This window comes from Takifugu flavidus, chromosome 1 (assembly GCF_003711565.1).
Source record: "Takifugu flavidus isolate HTHZ2018 chromosome 1, ASM371156v2, whole genome shotgun sequence".
Taxonomy (NCBI): Eukaryota; Metazoa; Chordata; class Actinopteri; order Tetraodontiformes; family Tetraodontidae; genus Takifugu; species Takifugu flavidus.
Window position 1 is genome coordinate 3,324,419 of NC_079520.1, and position 14,573 is coordinate 3,338,991.

At 45.0% G+C, this 14,573-nt stretch overlaps 2 protein-coding genes across 4 annotated transcripts in view; one reads left to right on the forward strand and one right to left on the reverse strand.

The window, feature by feature from the left end:
- Positions 1-13,592, forward strand: fer1l6 (fer-1 like family member 6). 3 transcript variants are annotated; one of them, XM_057048133.1, is made up of 46 exons: positions 3-215; positions 925-1,013; positions 1,227-1,338; positions 1,418-1,472; positions 1,595-1,726; positions 1,808-1,870; positions 1,990-2,068; positions 2,285-2,441; positions 2,547-2,733; positions 2,819-2,920; positions 3,018-3,108; positions 3,182-3,287; positions 3,354-3,591; positions 3,757-3,865; positions 4,011-4,251; positions 4,380-4,500; positions 4,600-4,700; positions 4,855-4,957; positions 5,149-5,268; positions 5,363-5,515; positions 5,605-5,776; positions 5,901-6,025; positions 6,152-6,286; positions 6,367-6,516; positions 6,588-6,695; positions 6,869-6,931; positions 7,091-7,189; positions 7,329-7,554; positions 7,688-7,818; positions 7,919-8,035; positions 8,119-8,164; positions 8,459-8,503; positions 9,432-9,526; positions 9,710-9,838; positions 9,920-10,060; positions 10,212-10,339; positions 10,406-10,576; positions 10,701-10,855; positions 11,200-11,342; positions 11,525-11,613; positions 11,682-11,780; positions 11,890-12,010; positions 12,135-12,255; positions 12,330-12,487; positions 12,551-12,651; positions 12,759-13,592. In XM_057048133.1, the coding sequence occupies exons 1-46, from the start codon at positions 181-183 to the stop codon at positions 12,937-12,939; spliced, it is 5,643 nt and encodes a 1,880-aa protein (XP_056904113.1). In that variant the 5' UTR covers positions 3-180; the 3' UTR covers positions 12,940-13,592. The 3 variants fall into 3 exon arrangements, 1 of the variants encoding a protein (XP_056904113.1); XR_008952824.1 differs by lacking the exon at positions 12,759-13,592 and having other exon boundaries at positions 1-215; positions 11,890-12,014; XR_008952825.1 differs by lacking the exons at positions 12,330-12,487; positions 12,551-12,651; positions 12,759-13,592 and having other exon boundaries at positions 1-215; positions 11,843-12,010; positions 12,135-12,162.
- The window catches only part of si:ch211-67e16.4 (uncharacterized), a 4,928-nt gene continuing 3,485 nt past the window's right edge, over positions 13,131-14,573 (reverse strand). Inside the window, exons 7-9 of the mRNA XM_057048333.1 lie at positions 14,450-14,536; positions 14,286-14,343; positions 13,131-14,172 (exon numbers count right to left, since the gene is read on the reverse strand). Coding sequence (XP_056904313.1) covers positions 14,021-14,172; positions 14,286-14,343; positions 14,450-14,536 — 297 coding nt within the window. The 3' untranslated portion in view covers positions 13,131-14,020. The remainder of the gene's footprint in view (positions 14,173-14,285; positions 14,344-14,449; positions 14,537-14,573) is intronic.

Consider the following 14,573-nt stretch of genomic DNA (forward strand, 5'->3'; position numbering starts at 1 on the left):
ATTCAGACATTAAAGTCACGCCAAGTGGTACAGAAACCTCTGGTAAAGATAAAGATGCAGAGGAGAGCGGCTCTTCTCCTGAGCTGAGAGGAGGAATCTGCACAGCTCCTCATCCAGGCGTTGACCCCCAGGCTTACTGAAAGAGCGGCGTGCTGTAGCAGCGGTTGGCATTAGGTCAGCATGGACGGCTCAGAGAGTCCTGTAACCAAGGAGCGGTGAGCGGCTCTCCCAGTGCTATTTCAGAAGTTATTTTAAGAGTTTAAGAGAAGCTTGAATTTATCGTGCAACCAGAACCCAGTTGTTGGCTCTCACTGAGGTATCCTAGTCATGTGAAGATGACCGTCAGCATTAATTATTCATAGTTTTCCTCTTATGCCCAAAATGAAACATATTTGGTCATTTCCTGCTGTCATATCTTTGCAGATTAAGATACACGTATCCACTGGGTTTGTGCTCACGCGACACTGCTGGATGGAATTAAGGACTTTATTTATTTATTTAGAGGCATCCTTTGCTCTGAGACCTTCGGATGTGGATGAGAATATCTGATATACCGAACTATTTACAGTTTAGGCTAATCCCACTGACTAAATTTATACTATATTCTATTTCCATATTCTCATTAAGCCATTTTTAAAACAAGGTGTTTTGATGCATGGCTGCTTTTAATGTTCCAGTTAATAAGTTAATTAGCACTGTCTAGATTAACCATCGATGTAATTTCCTGCAATAGTCCATTGTCTCAAGTCTATGGACAGTTCTTGCTCTTAGAGTTTTACACAGTTTTGCTACATTGCAGTCTAATCGTGGTCATAAACCATCTTAGGCTTCGAATATATTTGGCAGCTGTCAGTTGATTTTATGCCTGAATAGTTCCTGCCGTCCGCTGTGAAAACAGCACTGATCCTGCACGTCTGTCTGCAGAAAGGCCAAGATGATGTTTGGTCTGAAAGTGAAGAAGAAGAAAAAGAAAGACGGTGCCGACCTGGTCTTGGCAAATAAAGGAGCTCTGGGTAAGGCCTGAAAAATAAACACACCCACGCACAAACTCACCATCTTGGGTCCCGTGTACACTGTGGACAATAGAGTCATTTGCTTGTGGTATCGCAGCCCTTGTCAAACAGTCGCTTGATGAATGCTGGTTTACACAGCGAGAGATTCTAGTGGCCATCAGGCCTGAGCTCATCTTAGATCTTCCTGCTCCCTTTATATCTGTTTTTATGTAGACAGTGAGGTTGCGGCGCCACTGGAAGGGTCTCCGCTGCTGGATGAAGAAACCCCCGAAGATCAACCGGGAGTCTCTGAGGTCTCGACAAGAGTCATTCCGAACAACAAGAGGTGTTAATTCCTCACCAATCACGTTGGGGTCAGCGTCGGGCGCAATGCAGAACTGACACATATTATGAAACCTTCACAGGTCCAAGCTGAATACCTGCATCCAAGACATCGAAGCGAAACCTCAGAGCTTTCAGGTGAACATACACAAGCTTTGAAATCTCTTCCCTTCAGAAAGGGAGCACAACAAGGGACAATATGCCTAAAATCAGGGTTCATTAGAAAAATTAACTGTGAATGTCTCCAAACTTTATTCAAGATCGCCATTAACATCACAGAAGCCAGGCAGCTGGTTGGGGAAAACATCGACCCCAGCGTGGTGATTGAGATCGGAGATGAGAAGAAACAAACTTCGGTCAAAGAAGGGACCAACGCTCCTTTTTACAATGAGGTAAACTGTGGGAACTCACAATCCATCTTGGTCCATTCAATAGCGCTTCATCCGCCCCTCCTTCTCTTTTGTGTCCGTCAGTATTTTGTGTTTGACTTCTTTGCTCACAAAGAGATCTTTTTCGACAAAATCATCAAGCTGACGGTGAGTAGAATTTTTTTAAAAAGATGCCAAATTCTCACGTGTGCTGTCCTATAATCAGATCAGTGTCCTGGAACGCTGCTATCAGACATTTTATCTCATGCCTACATTTCTTTTATCAGGTCATGCACACTAAAATGCTACGCAGTGTCTGTGTGGGGTCATTTAAGTTGGACGTGTGGACAGTCTACAAAGAGCCAGGTAAGGCAACCCTGTGGCTGCATGAACAGATTACCGTGGTCAGGTCTGTTATAGAAGCAGCAAAACTCAGGTGTTTCCACCTTGGGGTGTTTATTAAGACAAAAGAAACACTGATAACAGGACTCGAATTCCAATGAGGATAGCGATGCCAAGATAAACTGGGCACAGTAATTGGTCTCTCTCGTGTTTCTACTCTCTCTTGCTCGTCTACTGTAGGTCACCAGTTCATCAATAAATGGGCGATGCTGAGCATTCCTGGTGACATTAGCACTGGCTTCAAAGGTTATGTCAAATGTGATATCAGCATCTCTGCCAAGGGTGAAACAATACAGCCAGGACCAAAAGCAAGTGATGCCGAGGAGCAGATAGACAAGTACGATACTGTCTGTATTTTACGTAACCTTAAGATGTTAAGGGTTTGCTATTTTTGCTTGATTAACAAATGATGTTCTGATGCGTTCATGGACTTCTGTCTCAGGAACCTGCTGGTCCCAGAAGGGTTCCCATCCGAGCGCCCCTGGGCTCGTTTCTGCGTGAAGGTGTATCGAGCTGAGGGTCTCCCACGCAACAACTCCAGCATCATGGCCAATGTCACAAAGGCATTCATAGGAGACAACACAGCCCTTATAGACCCATATGTGGAGGTCAGCTTCTTCAAACAAGTGGTGGGTACCGGAGCCACGGACCAGGTGTCGGCAAAAGAATGTTGAGCATTATGTCATGGGTCATGTTTGAATCGTTCCTCTCAAGGGTCGAACATCCACCCAGAAATCCACCGCCGACCCAGTTTGGAATGAGCAAATAGTCTTCATAGAGATGTTTCCCCCGCTGTGCCACAGACTGAAAATCCAGGTCTGAACATCAATTTACATCGATTTTACCGGAAATACTTTGCATACAACACATTCCTAGTTGTTAGCGAGAATTTATGAGCTGGCTTTTGTCACAGGTCTGGGATGAAGGAAGCATGAATGATGTTGCCATTGGGATCCATTACCTGGACCTGAAACGCATCTCCAATGAACAAGATGGTGATAGAGGTGAGACAGAATTCCCAATCAATAAAGTCTGTTATCAGGGAACTCCTCATTGGTGTGATTGTCTTTTTTATAGGGTTTTTACCAACATTCGGTCCAGCCTGGATTAACCTCTATGGCGCCGCCCGGAACTTTTCCTTAGGTGATAGTCCAGGGGGCATTGGAGAGGGTGTGTCCTACAGGTAAATTAAGAGAGATCATAAAAATATTGTTCTGAAACCTCGAGAACGAGCCAGCAACTTTTCCAGGGGTCGGATCTACCTGGAGCTGGCAGTGGAGATCCTCTCAGGAGGAATGGGTTCAGAGTCCAAACTTCTGAAAATGGTCAAGCCAACAAAGGATCCCAAACAAGGAAAACCTGGAGGGAAGGATGGCAAGGCCGCTGCGGGGGGAGGGGCACAAGGCCCAGCAGCAGGAGGAGGCGTTGATGCTGATAAAGGACAAGCTGCAGCAGCAGAGGTCATGCCAGTAGAAGCTCCCCCAGCGGTAGGAACAGGCTTCCTTCAAAAGAGTTCCTCACAATAGAACACTGAAGCTGCAAAGTTTTGATCCATCAGCTGATAAACACAGAGTGTGCTGGTTGATTTGACCGGGATGAAAGTCCTTTTTGCATCTTGATATGTCTGAAAAAGGAAATCTGAATGTATCCAGGTGAATCCTGACAAGATCGAGGAGTTTGTGCTTTTTGGGGCACTTTTTGAAGCCACCATGATTGACAGAAAAATTGGAGACAAGCCCATCTCCTTTGAGTTCTCCCTGGGTGAGATCTAGGCTCTCACTTTTCAGTCTTTCTTTAATTTTAGTAGCTTTACCCTGTAAAGTAAGAGAAGGCCTCAGTAACAATCACGGTGTTCCAGCAGCGTGTTTCCAACCTACAGATGTTTCTCCCTTGATTCCTCCCTCAGGAACCTATGGGGATATTTTTGAACCCGCGGCCCAGACCAGCACCGGCTCCAGTAGTCCTGCTATCCGGAGCAGAAAAATGATGGCGGGCAGCCCAGAGAGCAGAAGCAAATTGTACAGCTCCCCCTCCCCCCGGAGCACTGGCCCCACATCCCCTCTCCTACCTAGAGACGCCCAGGAAACCACCGCGACCTCCAGGTCCACCACACAGCCACTGAAACCCAACATCGTCGAAGGGAACAGGTTGAGTCACGTTGCTGCTTGATCAGATGTTTACCACCTTATTTAGAGGGAATGAGTTTTATCTAATAATCAAGAACAGATTAGGTCAAATCTGAGCAACATTATTCTGTATTTGTGTGTATTTCTAGGTACTACATGTACCTCCCCCTGGAGAAGCAGAAACCATGTATACATGTAATGAGCCAATGGGAGGACAGAACCTACAGAATGTACAACTCCAACATGCTGGACAACATAGCTCGTCTGTTTGTATGTTCTCACGCAAGCGCACAGTCAGAGACATCAGTCTTCCAGGAACGCCGTTTGTCTCTCAACATTCATCCTGTTAAAAGATCGATTCTCTTTCAGGAGGAGGGTGTTGCTATTGTAACTGAGCTGCACAAGAAGTCGGACCCGGGGGCAGCATCTAGGCTAAAAATGGTCCTGAAAGACCTCCATATGGATGCAAGGTTTTTAAATTATTGTAACTGTAGACACATAAAGATGACAGAGTTAGTGAAGGTTCCACTGTAACATGTCAGGAAGAGAGTGAAGAGTTCAACGGCTTCATTAGGAGGCTAGATGTAAAACTATCAAAACATTAAGAGGCTGTTTGTCTTTCAGGAGTTATATAACAGCAGCCGATGCCAAATTGAAGGCGGAGCTAAAGTCAACCTATCTGACACAACTGGACAAGAAGCGTCTCACTATGTGCAAACAGGAACTGGTGAGTAAGCCTGAGATGCACACAATCTCGCCACGCCCATCTGAAACTATTCTATCAACTGTCTTACACCAACAACATGTCTGTGTGTGTGTGTGTGTGTGTGTGGTGTGTGTGTGTGTGGTGTGTGTGTGTGTGTGTGTGTGTGTGTGTGTGTGTGTGTGTGTGTGTGTGTGTGTGTGTGTGTGTTGCAGGACAGTATTATTGAAGAGGTCCGGGCTTTGTGGGAAAGGAGAAGAAAAGCTGGCGGGGTGAAGGAGATGCTGCAAGATGTGACAAAACTCACACATAAACTTCGCTTTCTCGTGGTCGAGGTGCGGGAGTCAGCACGGCTGTCTTCACCGTTGGACCTGTGTGTTTTACATCACTGCATACCTGATATTTACTCTTTACACTCTTTACTTGCAGCCACAGCACACGACACCAGACATCTTTGTGTGGTTGCTCAGCAACAACAAGCGTGTTGCATATGCTCGGGTTCAAGCGAGGGACCTATTGTACTCCAGCACGCAGGAGGCCAGAGGAATCCACTGTGGCAAGATAATAACACTTTTCCTAAAGGTGAAATCTCATCCAGCGATCTTAGAGACCTTTAACAGCTGAGATGGCCGATAGAGAAAATTGAAAAACCCTCCTGTATACATGTGCAGCCACCAGGGAAGAGGGGTGCAGGTTTGTCTGCCCAAGCAAAGCTGGATGTGTTTTTGTGGTTTGGAAAGATTTCCGATTCCATCCACATGCTGGACGACCTACCTGCAGGATTCACTCCCAATAAAGACAACAGCAGCCCCAGCAGCCCTCCAAACTGTCTGCTCAATGCAGGTGAGGCAAACACTGCTGGACTCCTGTAATAACTGGATGCTTTATCACAGAAAATTCAGGAGTGTGTGTGAATCTGATGCTTTGACAGAGATGGGAAATAAACTTGTGTGGTTGTCGTCTTTAGCGCAACATTCCTTCCAGCTGAGGTGTCACATGTATCAGGCTCGAGGTCTGATCGCTGCCGACAACACCGGCCTGTCTGACCCTTTTGCACGAGTGACCTTCATGTCCCACAGCCAAACAACCAACGTACGTGCATCCAAACTCCTAAAAGCCGCCTTCGCCGATATCTGAAGCTGTAAATCAACGCTTTATTGACATTAATTAACAGAACAATGTGAGTGACTCAGTGTGAGTGTGTGTCTATGCTGTCAGGTGATCAGTCAGACGCTGAGTCCGACGTGGAACCAGAGTTTGCTAATGACCCCCCTGCTGCTGAGTGGAGATCTGCAGTACATCCAGGAGGAGCCACCACGCATGGTCATCGAGGTATATGATGATGATGCGCTGGTAAGTAAAGTGTTGATTAAGCAAATATTATTACACCGAGACTCTGGAGGAAACATGTGCCAACCTGATGCCTGCTTTAGGGCAAGGCAGAGTATTTGGGATCCACAGTTGCCGAGCCTGTGGTCTGCTTGTCCTCTGACCCATACACACCTCCAACTCTGCAGTACAGCCCTCTGCACTGTGGCAGCCAATCAGGAGGGGACCTGCTTGCTGCCTTTGAACTGTTAAAGGTCAAACACCTTCATTTAGTTGAGAACGGAGCAAAATGTGGAAGGAAGAACTTACACGTGTGTGCTTGCAGATCCCAGATTCTGGACAGCCACAGCTACCTGAATTAGAGGAAGCGGAAGGAGACATCTACACAGTTCCTGCCATCATCAGGCCTGTACTCAGCACCTACAGATTGGAGGTATGGTTGCTTCTTTATGAATTATGAGAAAGTTATTGTACATTATAAAAAGCATGTATGGCAATAGCATCACACTCAGGCAACACACTAAGCAGAGATTTAGTGCATTTTCCCCTTAATATAACAAAACAACAGCTATCCTCAAACAACTCTGACAAATATGTGTTTATCAGGTGCTCTTCTGGGGACTGAGAGAGCTAAAGAAGGTTCAGCTTCTGTCTGTTGATCGACCACAGGTACAATCTTTCAAGTGTTTTCTGAATCAGAGAATTTATCACCGAAAAGAGCAACCAGACGGATGAAACAACCAAGACTTTAAAATGCTGCATAGAGGGAAAGATAATCAAAGCTCAAAAGTGTTGTGGGGTTGTTCCAATCTGTCCTTTGTTCTGCAGGTGTTTGTAGAGTGTGCTGGTAAAACGCTACGTTCCTCCGTCATCCAGAAGTACAAGTCCAACCCAAACTTCCCGGTGCTGGTTGATTCCATTGAGCTGGTAAGATCCTGGGTGGATATCACGATTGAGGAAATACTCTGTGGTATCAATGTTGCTTTATGTCAACATTCTTGCTTTGGAAATTAGCTTTTTTCAAAGTAATTCCTCAGTGTTTCATTGCCAGTCTGTTGTCCTTCAGGAGTTGCCAGAAAACGAGCACCTCCACCCTCCACTCACCATCACCGTCGTTGACTGGCGAGCATTCGGCCGCAGCACGTTGGTTGGAAACCACGTTATAAACAACCTCAAGACCTTCAAGTACACGCCTCCTCCACCCCCACCTGCCCCGATCCAGGTGCACCCACCTCCCAAGGAGACAGACATACCTGAACCCAGCCCGGTCACACAGCCCCCGAGCACTGAGGGTAATATGTGTGGTGCCTGTATGTGTGTGGCTTTCATCATCCATTTTGGAGTAAACTCTAAAGTTGGGACTGGTTGACCTTGTATTCCTGTGGACTCGGTGTAATTGACCCAAGCTTGTGCTCTAAACAACAGGATCAACCCTGGTCCCACGAGAGACCACTGGGACAGGAACTGTAACAAGCCAGGATTGCCTCATCACCGTTGAACACGACCCCCCACCTCCAACCTCGCCAAGCCCCAAGTCGGCGTCTAGAAAGGAAAAAGTGGGCCAAACCCCAAAATTGAAGAGGACTACTAGTAGAGCGCATGTGTTTATAGAACAGTTAATGTTAAATTGTTTTGCTTCTTTTTGTTTTCTTCCAGTTAAGAAAAAAAAGCAGCCGCCGCTCCACGAAGCGAAGGAGGCGAACGATCGCCGATGAATCAGCAGAGTGTGTCATCGACTGGTGGTCCAAATACTACGCATCTGTACAGAAAGAGGTAGGTGCTGTGGCTGAATTATGACTAAAATGTTTGCAAAATTAAACAAATTGAAAACGTGGATTTGGTGTTTTTTGTTACAGGCCAGACAGAAAGACAGCGCTGCGTTTTCTCACGTCTTTGAGAAAGGTGAGATCCTCCCACACTTGTTTTTACAGTGTAATTCTATAGAACCGCTTTGGTATCCACAACATTATTTGCAGTTATTTTCATATAAAGGTTGCGTAAATGTTCCTACTGGCCTGACTCGGCTCATCTTGTGCTCTCAGCGATAAAACAAACAAACATTATTCAGAGTTAAAGAGGGTTTGTGGATCGAAGATGTAAAGTGGTGTCAGAAAAGGTTACTTTATGACTGTTTCCACTGACCCCCCGCTTCCCACACACACACATGCACACGCACACACAAACTGTGCATTGCAGCTTTGACGTTCCAGAACTTGCTCAGCGATGGAATAGACTCAATGGGTAAGAACACGCTGTTAACAGGGTTGTGTTGTGTTTTTAGGAGACAAATTCTGAGCTTCGGTGTGTTTTTCTGGGGAAAATGTTGAGACTTGCTAGCAGACTGGCCGCTGCATCGGGTCCACCTTTTTCAGCTGCTTAGCAACGACTGCAAAGCTCATATCATCTGAAATTAGCTCCCTAAAGAAGAGCATAGAGCAGATTGTCATCAAATGGCCTCCACAGCCACTAGATTTGGATCCAGTGAGGCAATATTGTGCAATCGAATATTTGCCATCAGCGATATGCAGCCAATCTAAACTGTTTCAATGGTTCTGAAAGTTCTAAGATGCAAATACCTTAACTCGTATTAACATTTAGTGTATACAATACGTGGCTGGCAAAAATCTAACGCATAGATGATTTATGTCATGTAGCTCTGCTGTCAGTTCTGAGGGTAACCTGATGGCCTGGAGGTGTGGTGCTGACTCTATCTTCTTCCATGTAGCAACAACTGTCGCCCTCCATTTGTGCTTCTCTGTGTAGTTGAGACATTCTTAGTGGAGGTGGGCATGAATGTGGGCAGATTCCTCACATTTTCTTGTGTTCTTCCTGTAAAAGATGAGAGCAACTCAAAGGCAGCTCATTGGAGTCCAGGTGTGAAATTTCAGTTGATATCAGCTTACTGAACTAAAGCAGTGGTCGACGGTTTGCAGACTTTAAAAGCAAAATAATTTTGTCATTTGGGCGCTTTGTAAATTGACGTATACAATGTTTTCCTGGAAAAAGATTCCAAAATGCAGTCAACATTCTTTTCCACTGGGTGAGTAGATGGTGACTGAAAACCTGGTTCTGGGTGAGCTGCTTCTTCAAACTGGAAGTTTCTCTCACCTCCATCCACACTGTTAAAGCTTTGTTCACCGCTGGAAATGTGTCCCGTTTGTATCACCAGTGAGCTCCACAGATGGGGACAAGAAGAAAAAGCAGAAAGATAAAGACACTCAGGAGGCAAACATTGTTCTGCCTATTAGGTTAGCCACGCTGAAGGTAAGGCTCAAAATGCTAAAACAAATTTTCGATTGAAATGTTGGAGAAGAAAAATCCAGTTGAAGCTAAAAATCTAAAAAAATAAAGCTCTTAAATGACAGTGACAGCTTATATATTATATTGTACGTGCTGTAATCTATCATGAAGGGAGGTGTTCTGTGGAGTAATGCTGTCTCTCCACAGCTGTATAACAAGGAACTGGAAGGTGAGTTTGGACACTTTGACGATTGGGTGAAGACGTATGAGCTGTTCCGAGGGAAAGCCGGTGAAGAAGACGGGACCGGGGACGAGAGGTTTGTTGGAAAATTTAAGGTAAGCGGGTTCGTTCTCCTGTGCGCCTGCTGACGTCCGCTGAGGCGGTATGTTGGTCTCACCCACTACGTCCACGCGCAGGGAAGATTCTGCCTGTACAAACTGACAGAGGACGAGAAAGACGATTGGGACGACGGCGCTGATACGGGCCTCTTTAGGGTCAGCAGAGGCATCCCGTCCAACAACTCAGTCCAAGTTCTGATACGGGTCTACGTCGTCTCGGTGCGTCCTCGTTTCAAATCTTTTGAAGAAGTACTGTATGTTAGTGGATGTTTTAAACTCTTTCTCTGTGTCATTTTTTACATCTGGATATTTAAACTATTAAATTTGGGCAGGAAGAGGTGAGATGAAGCATTCTGTTCTCCTTCTGCAGGCATCGAACCTGCACCCGGCCGACCCGGATGGGAAAGCGGACCCTTACGTTGTTCTTCGGCTTGGCAAGAACGAAATCAAAGACAGAGATAATTACATCCCTAAACAGCTGAATCCTGTCTTTGGGAGGTAAAACACAGTTCTCTTTACACTTTTTCAAACCTGGCATCATTCTCATTCGGTTTCTCCTTTCAGATCCTTTGAGATGCATGCAAAGTTTCCTCAGGAGTCTCTGCTGACTGTGCTGATCTATGACTACGACATGGTGGGAGGGGACGATCTGATCGGAGAGACACGCATTGACCTGGAGAACCGATTCTACAGTCGACACAGAGCCACCTGTGGAATCCCGACAGAGTACAGCATGTAAGTCCCGGCAGCTGTTCCCAGCTCTGACTGGCCAGGTCGTGGACTTAACCGTATTATTTCATAACTGCCCAAAATGAGTTAGAATAAGATCTTTTGAGCTTTACCCTTCTCTGTCTGTCAGTGATGGTTATAATGCCTGGAGAGACTGTCTGAAGCCAACAGAGCTTCTGACGAAACTGTGCAAAGACAACGGCCTGGACGAGCCTCGATTCAGTCCTGGACGCATCACTGTGGCCAATAAGGTTTTCACCGGCAAGACGCTCTTCATGAATGAAGGTACACGTTCTCCAGGCAGCATCTGGGTCTGTTCTGTCAAATACACAACTGTAGTGGGAGGTTACACTGAGCAGCACGACCGTAGGCAGCAGGTATGCAAGAGGAGCTACGCAGGTACCGTAGGTTGATCAAGACTGGAGGATTTTGGAAGGACGATCAATTATGATCATTAACACGGGGTTGTGTTTGTTCTGCAAGGAACTGGAGCAAGAAAATGTGCTATTCACTTTAGCTTCGGTTGATTTAAAGACCGATTAATATGCGATTAGAATTTCAACTGTGCGTGCGGGTGTGTACGTGTGTGTGTGTGTGTGTGATGGTAATGATTACCTTGTGTATTTCAGACGAGCCAGTAGAGTCCTATGAGCATCTGGCTCTGAAGATCCTTCACCGCTGGTCTGAAATTCCAGTAGTGGGATGCAAATTGGTACCAGAACATATTGAGACCAGGACTCTTCTCAGCAAGGCCCGACCCGGCATGGACCAGGTACTTTGTTCAGTAAAACGTGAGAATATTCCAATTTAATTTACATCCACGTCAAGAGATCTTGGCTTATGGAAAGTTCCTTAGTTAGCAGCCCAGCGACATGGTCAAAACATGAAACACTTAGAAACTGGTGTGTGTGTGTGTGTGTGTGTGTGTGTGTGTGTGTGTGTGTGTGTGTGCAGGGGCAGGTCCAGATGTGGGTTGACATATTTCCCATGGACTTGCCACATCCAGGACCCTCAGTCGACATCTCCCCTCGCAAACCAAAGGGGTGAGACGTCTCTTTGTCCAGTTTAACCAGAAAAATCAACCCACTAACTCGTCAATGTGCATGTTCAGGTATGAGCTGCGTGTTACCATCTGGAACACTGAAGATGTGATTCTAGAGGACAGCAACTTCCTAACAGGCCAAAAGTCCAGTGACATCTATGTCAAGGGGTACGTTTAGACACTTTAATTAGCCTTTTTACACTGGTGCCGTGAACAAACCTACTGGATAGGTTTCTGCCATGCCAAGACTCAAATCTTCTCCTAAACGCTCGCACAGCTGGTTGAAGGGTTTAGAAGATGACCGACAGGAGACAGATGTCCACTACAACTCCCTGACCGGAGAAGGGAACTTCAACTGGAGATTTGTGTTCCCCTTCCACTACATGCCTGCTGAGAAAGTAGGTAAAATGATCACTCCTAGAAGAAAACAGTGAAATTTGGGGGAAAAAAGAAGGAAATGGGACTAAAAACAAGCCAGTAAGAGCAACTATAAAGACTAAAATAATTATTCCTACATCTCAGGTAGTAGTGGTCAGCAAGAGAGAGAATATTTTCTCTCTGGATAAAACTGAACAGAAGCTTCCTGCCATCTTGAGTCTTCAGGTCTGGGACTTCGAGACGCTATCGTCTGATGATTTCCTCGGTGTGTTTCTCCCATATTTCAGCCTGTTTGTACTTCTGTGTGTCATGTTTGACTGATTAAATCTGTGCCTGTAGGTACGGTGGAGTTGGACCTGCACGGCTTCCCTCGCGGGTCCAAAACTGCAAAGTCGTGCAAAGTAGAAATGCTGACAGACGGGACAGAGAAAATCTCCATTTTTCAGCAGAAAAGGACACGAGGCTGGTGGCCTTTCATCAAGTCTGGAGAACTGACGGTACGCACAACAGACGGGCCAGCAGACGAACAGCCGTAGACTGACTTTCTCTGTCGCCATCAGGGCAAAGTGGAGGCGGAGTTCCACCTTGTGACAGCCGAGGAGGCAGAGAAATACCCGGTTGGTCGAGCCCGCAAGGAGCCAGAGCCGCTGCCAAAACCAAAGTAGGCACCGGATGGTTTTCTTTGGCAAAATGATACGTTTGAGTTTACATCTATGCAAATATATGGCCTTAACTGGCCTAAAAAGGAAACTCTCTCCTTTCCTCCAGCCGACCGGACACTTCCTTCTCGTGGTTCGTCAATCCATTTAAGTGCTTCTTCCACTTGGTGTGGCAAAGCTACAAGAAATACATCATCATCGCCTTGGTCCTGCTCATCACAATGCTCTTCCTGGCCCTGCTGTTCTACACACTGCCCGGTGCTATTTCACAGAGGATTGTCAATGGATGAAACCCACCCAGGCCGCGCTCACGGTACACTTTTAGTCATCCAGTATGGCCAACCTAAATGTGAGGCCCCCCTCTGGCTGGGGATAGTAGTGCTTCAGATTATGGGACCATACAGATGTTAGCCCTTTACTTTAACTTTGTTTCTTCTATTTAAATACAGTAAAAAAAAACAAAAAAAAACAATGACATGCATTTTCAATTCAAACAATATTTATATATTTACATAAGTTAGAACATGTTTTAAACTGGAGCCATTAGGACACATTCATACTTTGTAGTAACATGATCTGTAACGGAGGACTCAGTACAGCAGAAAACCCAAAATTTTGCATGTAGGTTTCAATCTGGGGACTTGATTCTTTTTGCAATTTAAAAAAAACAAACATTTGTTGAACTCTTTATATATATTTATATATATTTATATATACAGGTATATCTTACAGGGAAATGCCAGCTTTGATTTTGATCACCGGCCTCATGATTCAGACAATAAAATAGGAAACCTTATCTGATCATTAACATTTTTCTTCTTCCCTGATATTTGTGCTAATTATAAGGAAGCTATAGTAAGTAATAGTTAATGTTTCAACTGCTGTTATTTTCTTAACTTTGATCATGGAAAAGATGTAAAAAAAAAAAACAAGTAAGGAAAAATCTCAAATACAGATTTAGGGACCACTTCATTGAAAAACATTATACTCTGTCTTTGTGGCATCACTATTAACACAACATTAAACAATTCAATAAATATATACTGGAAGCCTTGAGCATCATCCTTATTTACATTAATCCATAACTAAGGTATGTTTATATGATTCTGGAGGATGTTAAATGTCTTCATCTTCTGACGATATAACAAGCTAATCCAAATGAGGTTGCTATTTTGTGTGTACATATTAAATGGTTGAGGACGTTGTGTTTAAGTTTGTCGTCAGTGCTGAGTAAAGATATTCTAAAATGCAGAAAGCAGCCTCTGCTTTGTTCTTTCTACATGGACACTGATTTTGAATGTAAACACCTTAAACACAAAAACCTCACTGCAAAATGTGACGCGCTGGCTTGCAGGTAGGAGAAGGATGATGTCACGGCCGATGTGTAGCCAAGTTGGGGCCTCTGCACAGCAAAGAGGAGGAGGTGGCAGGTATGAAGGGGAGACTGGCAGAGTTGCTGTTTATGGTCAAGTTGCTCAGGAAAGTGTTGGACTCTGTTGTGCTCTGCATTATTGAAGTAGCCGCTGAAACAATAGGATGACTGTGACTACATATTTTATCATATTCCATGATTACTGACATTATTTATCAGTCTATGCACAAGAATTATAGCACACATTTATAAAACTTGTCTTACAAGAAATCCTGTGTGGCTGATAATCACTTTGATTATGTGCTGCAGCACCACCTAGAGCCTAGGAGTGAGAAAACATTTTCATTATTTTTTTATTAGACTCCAGCAGGGCTAAGGAAGCCTATCTTGCTATTGAGATATTGAAATATTCCACAGCCATTACCAACCTGAGCTTGGTTCAGACAAGCCTGGAGTTTCCTTTTTGCCCGCCATCTGGCCACCCTCAGTCTGGTCTTCTCTCGCCGCTCTCGCACCTTCAACATGTTACATTTTTTTAAAATTAAATACACA

What these genes read in the sequence shown, in the direction of transcription:
- fer1l6 (XM_057048133.1), top strand. Translation starts at nt 181, where the DNA reads ATGGACGGCTCAGAGAGTCCTGTAACCAAGGAGCG. An exon ending in GACCTCCATATGGATGCAAG is followed by an intron (nt 4,701 to 4,854) that starts GTTTTTAAATTA and finishes TTTGTCTTTCAG; the next exon opens with GAGTTATATAACAGCAGCCG. An exon ending in CCCGACCCGGCATGGACCAG is followed by an intron (nt 11,343 to 11,524) that starts GTACTTTGTTCA and finishes GTGTGTGTGCAG; the next exon opens with GGGCAGGTCCAGATGTGGGT.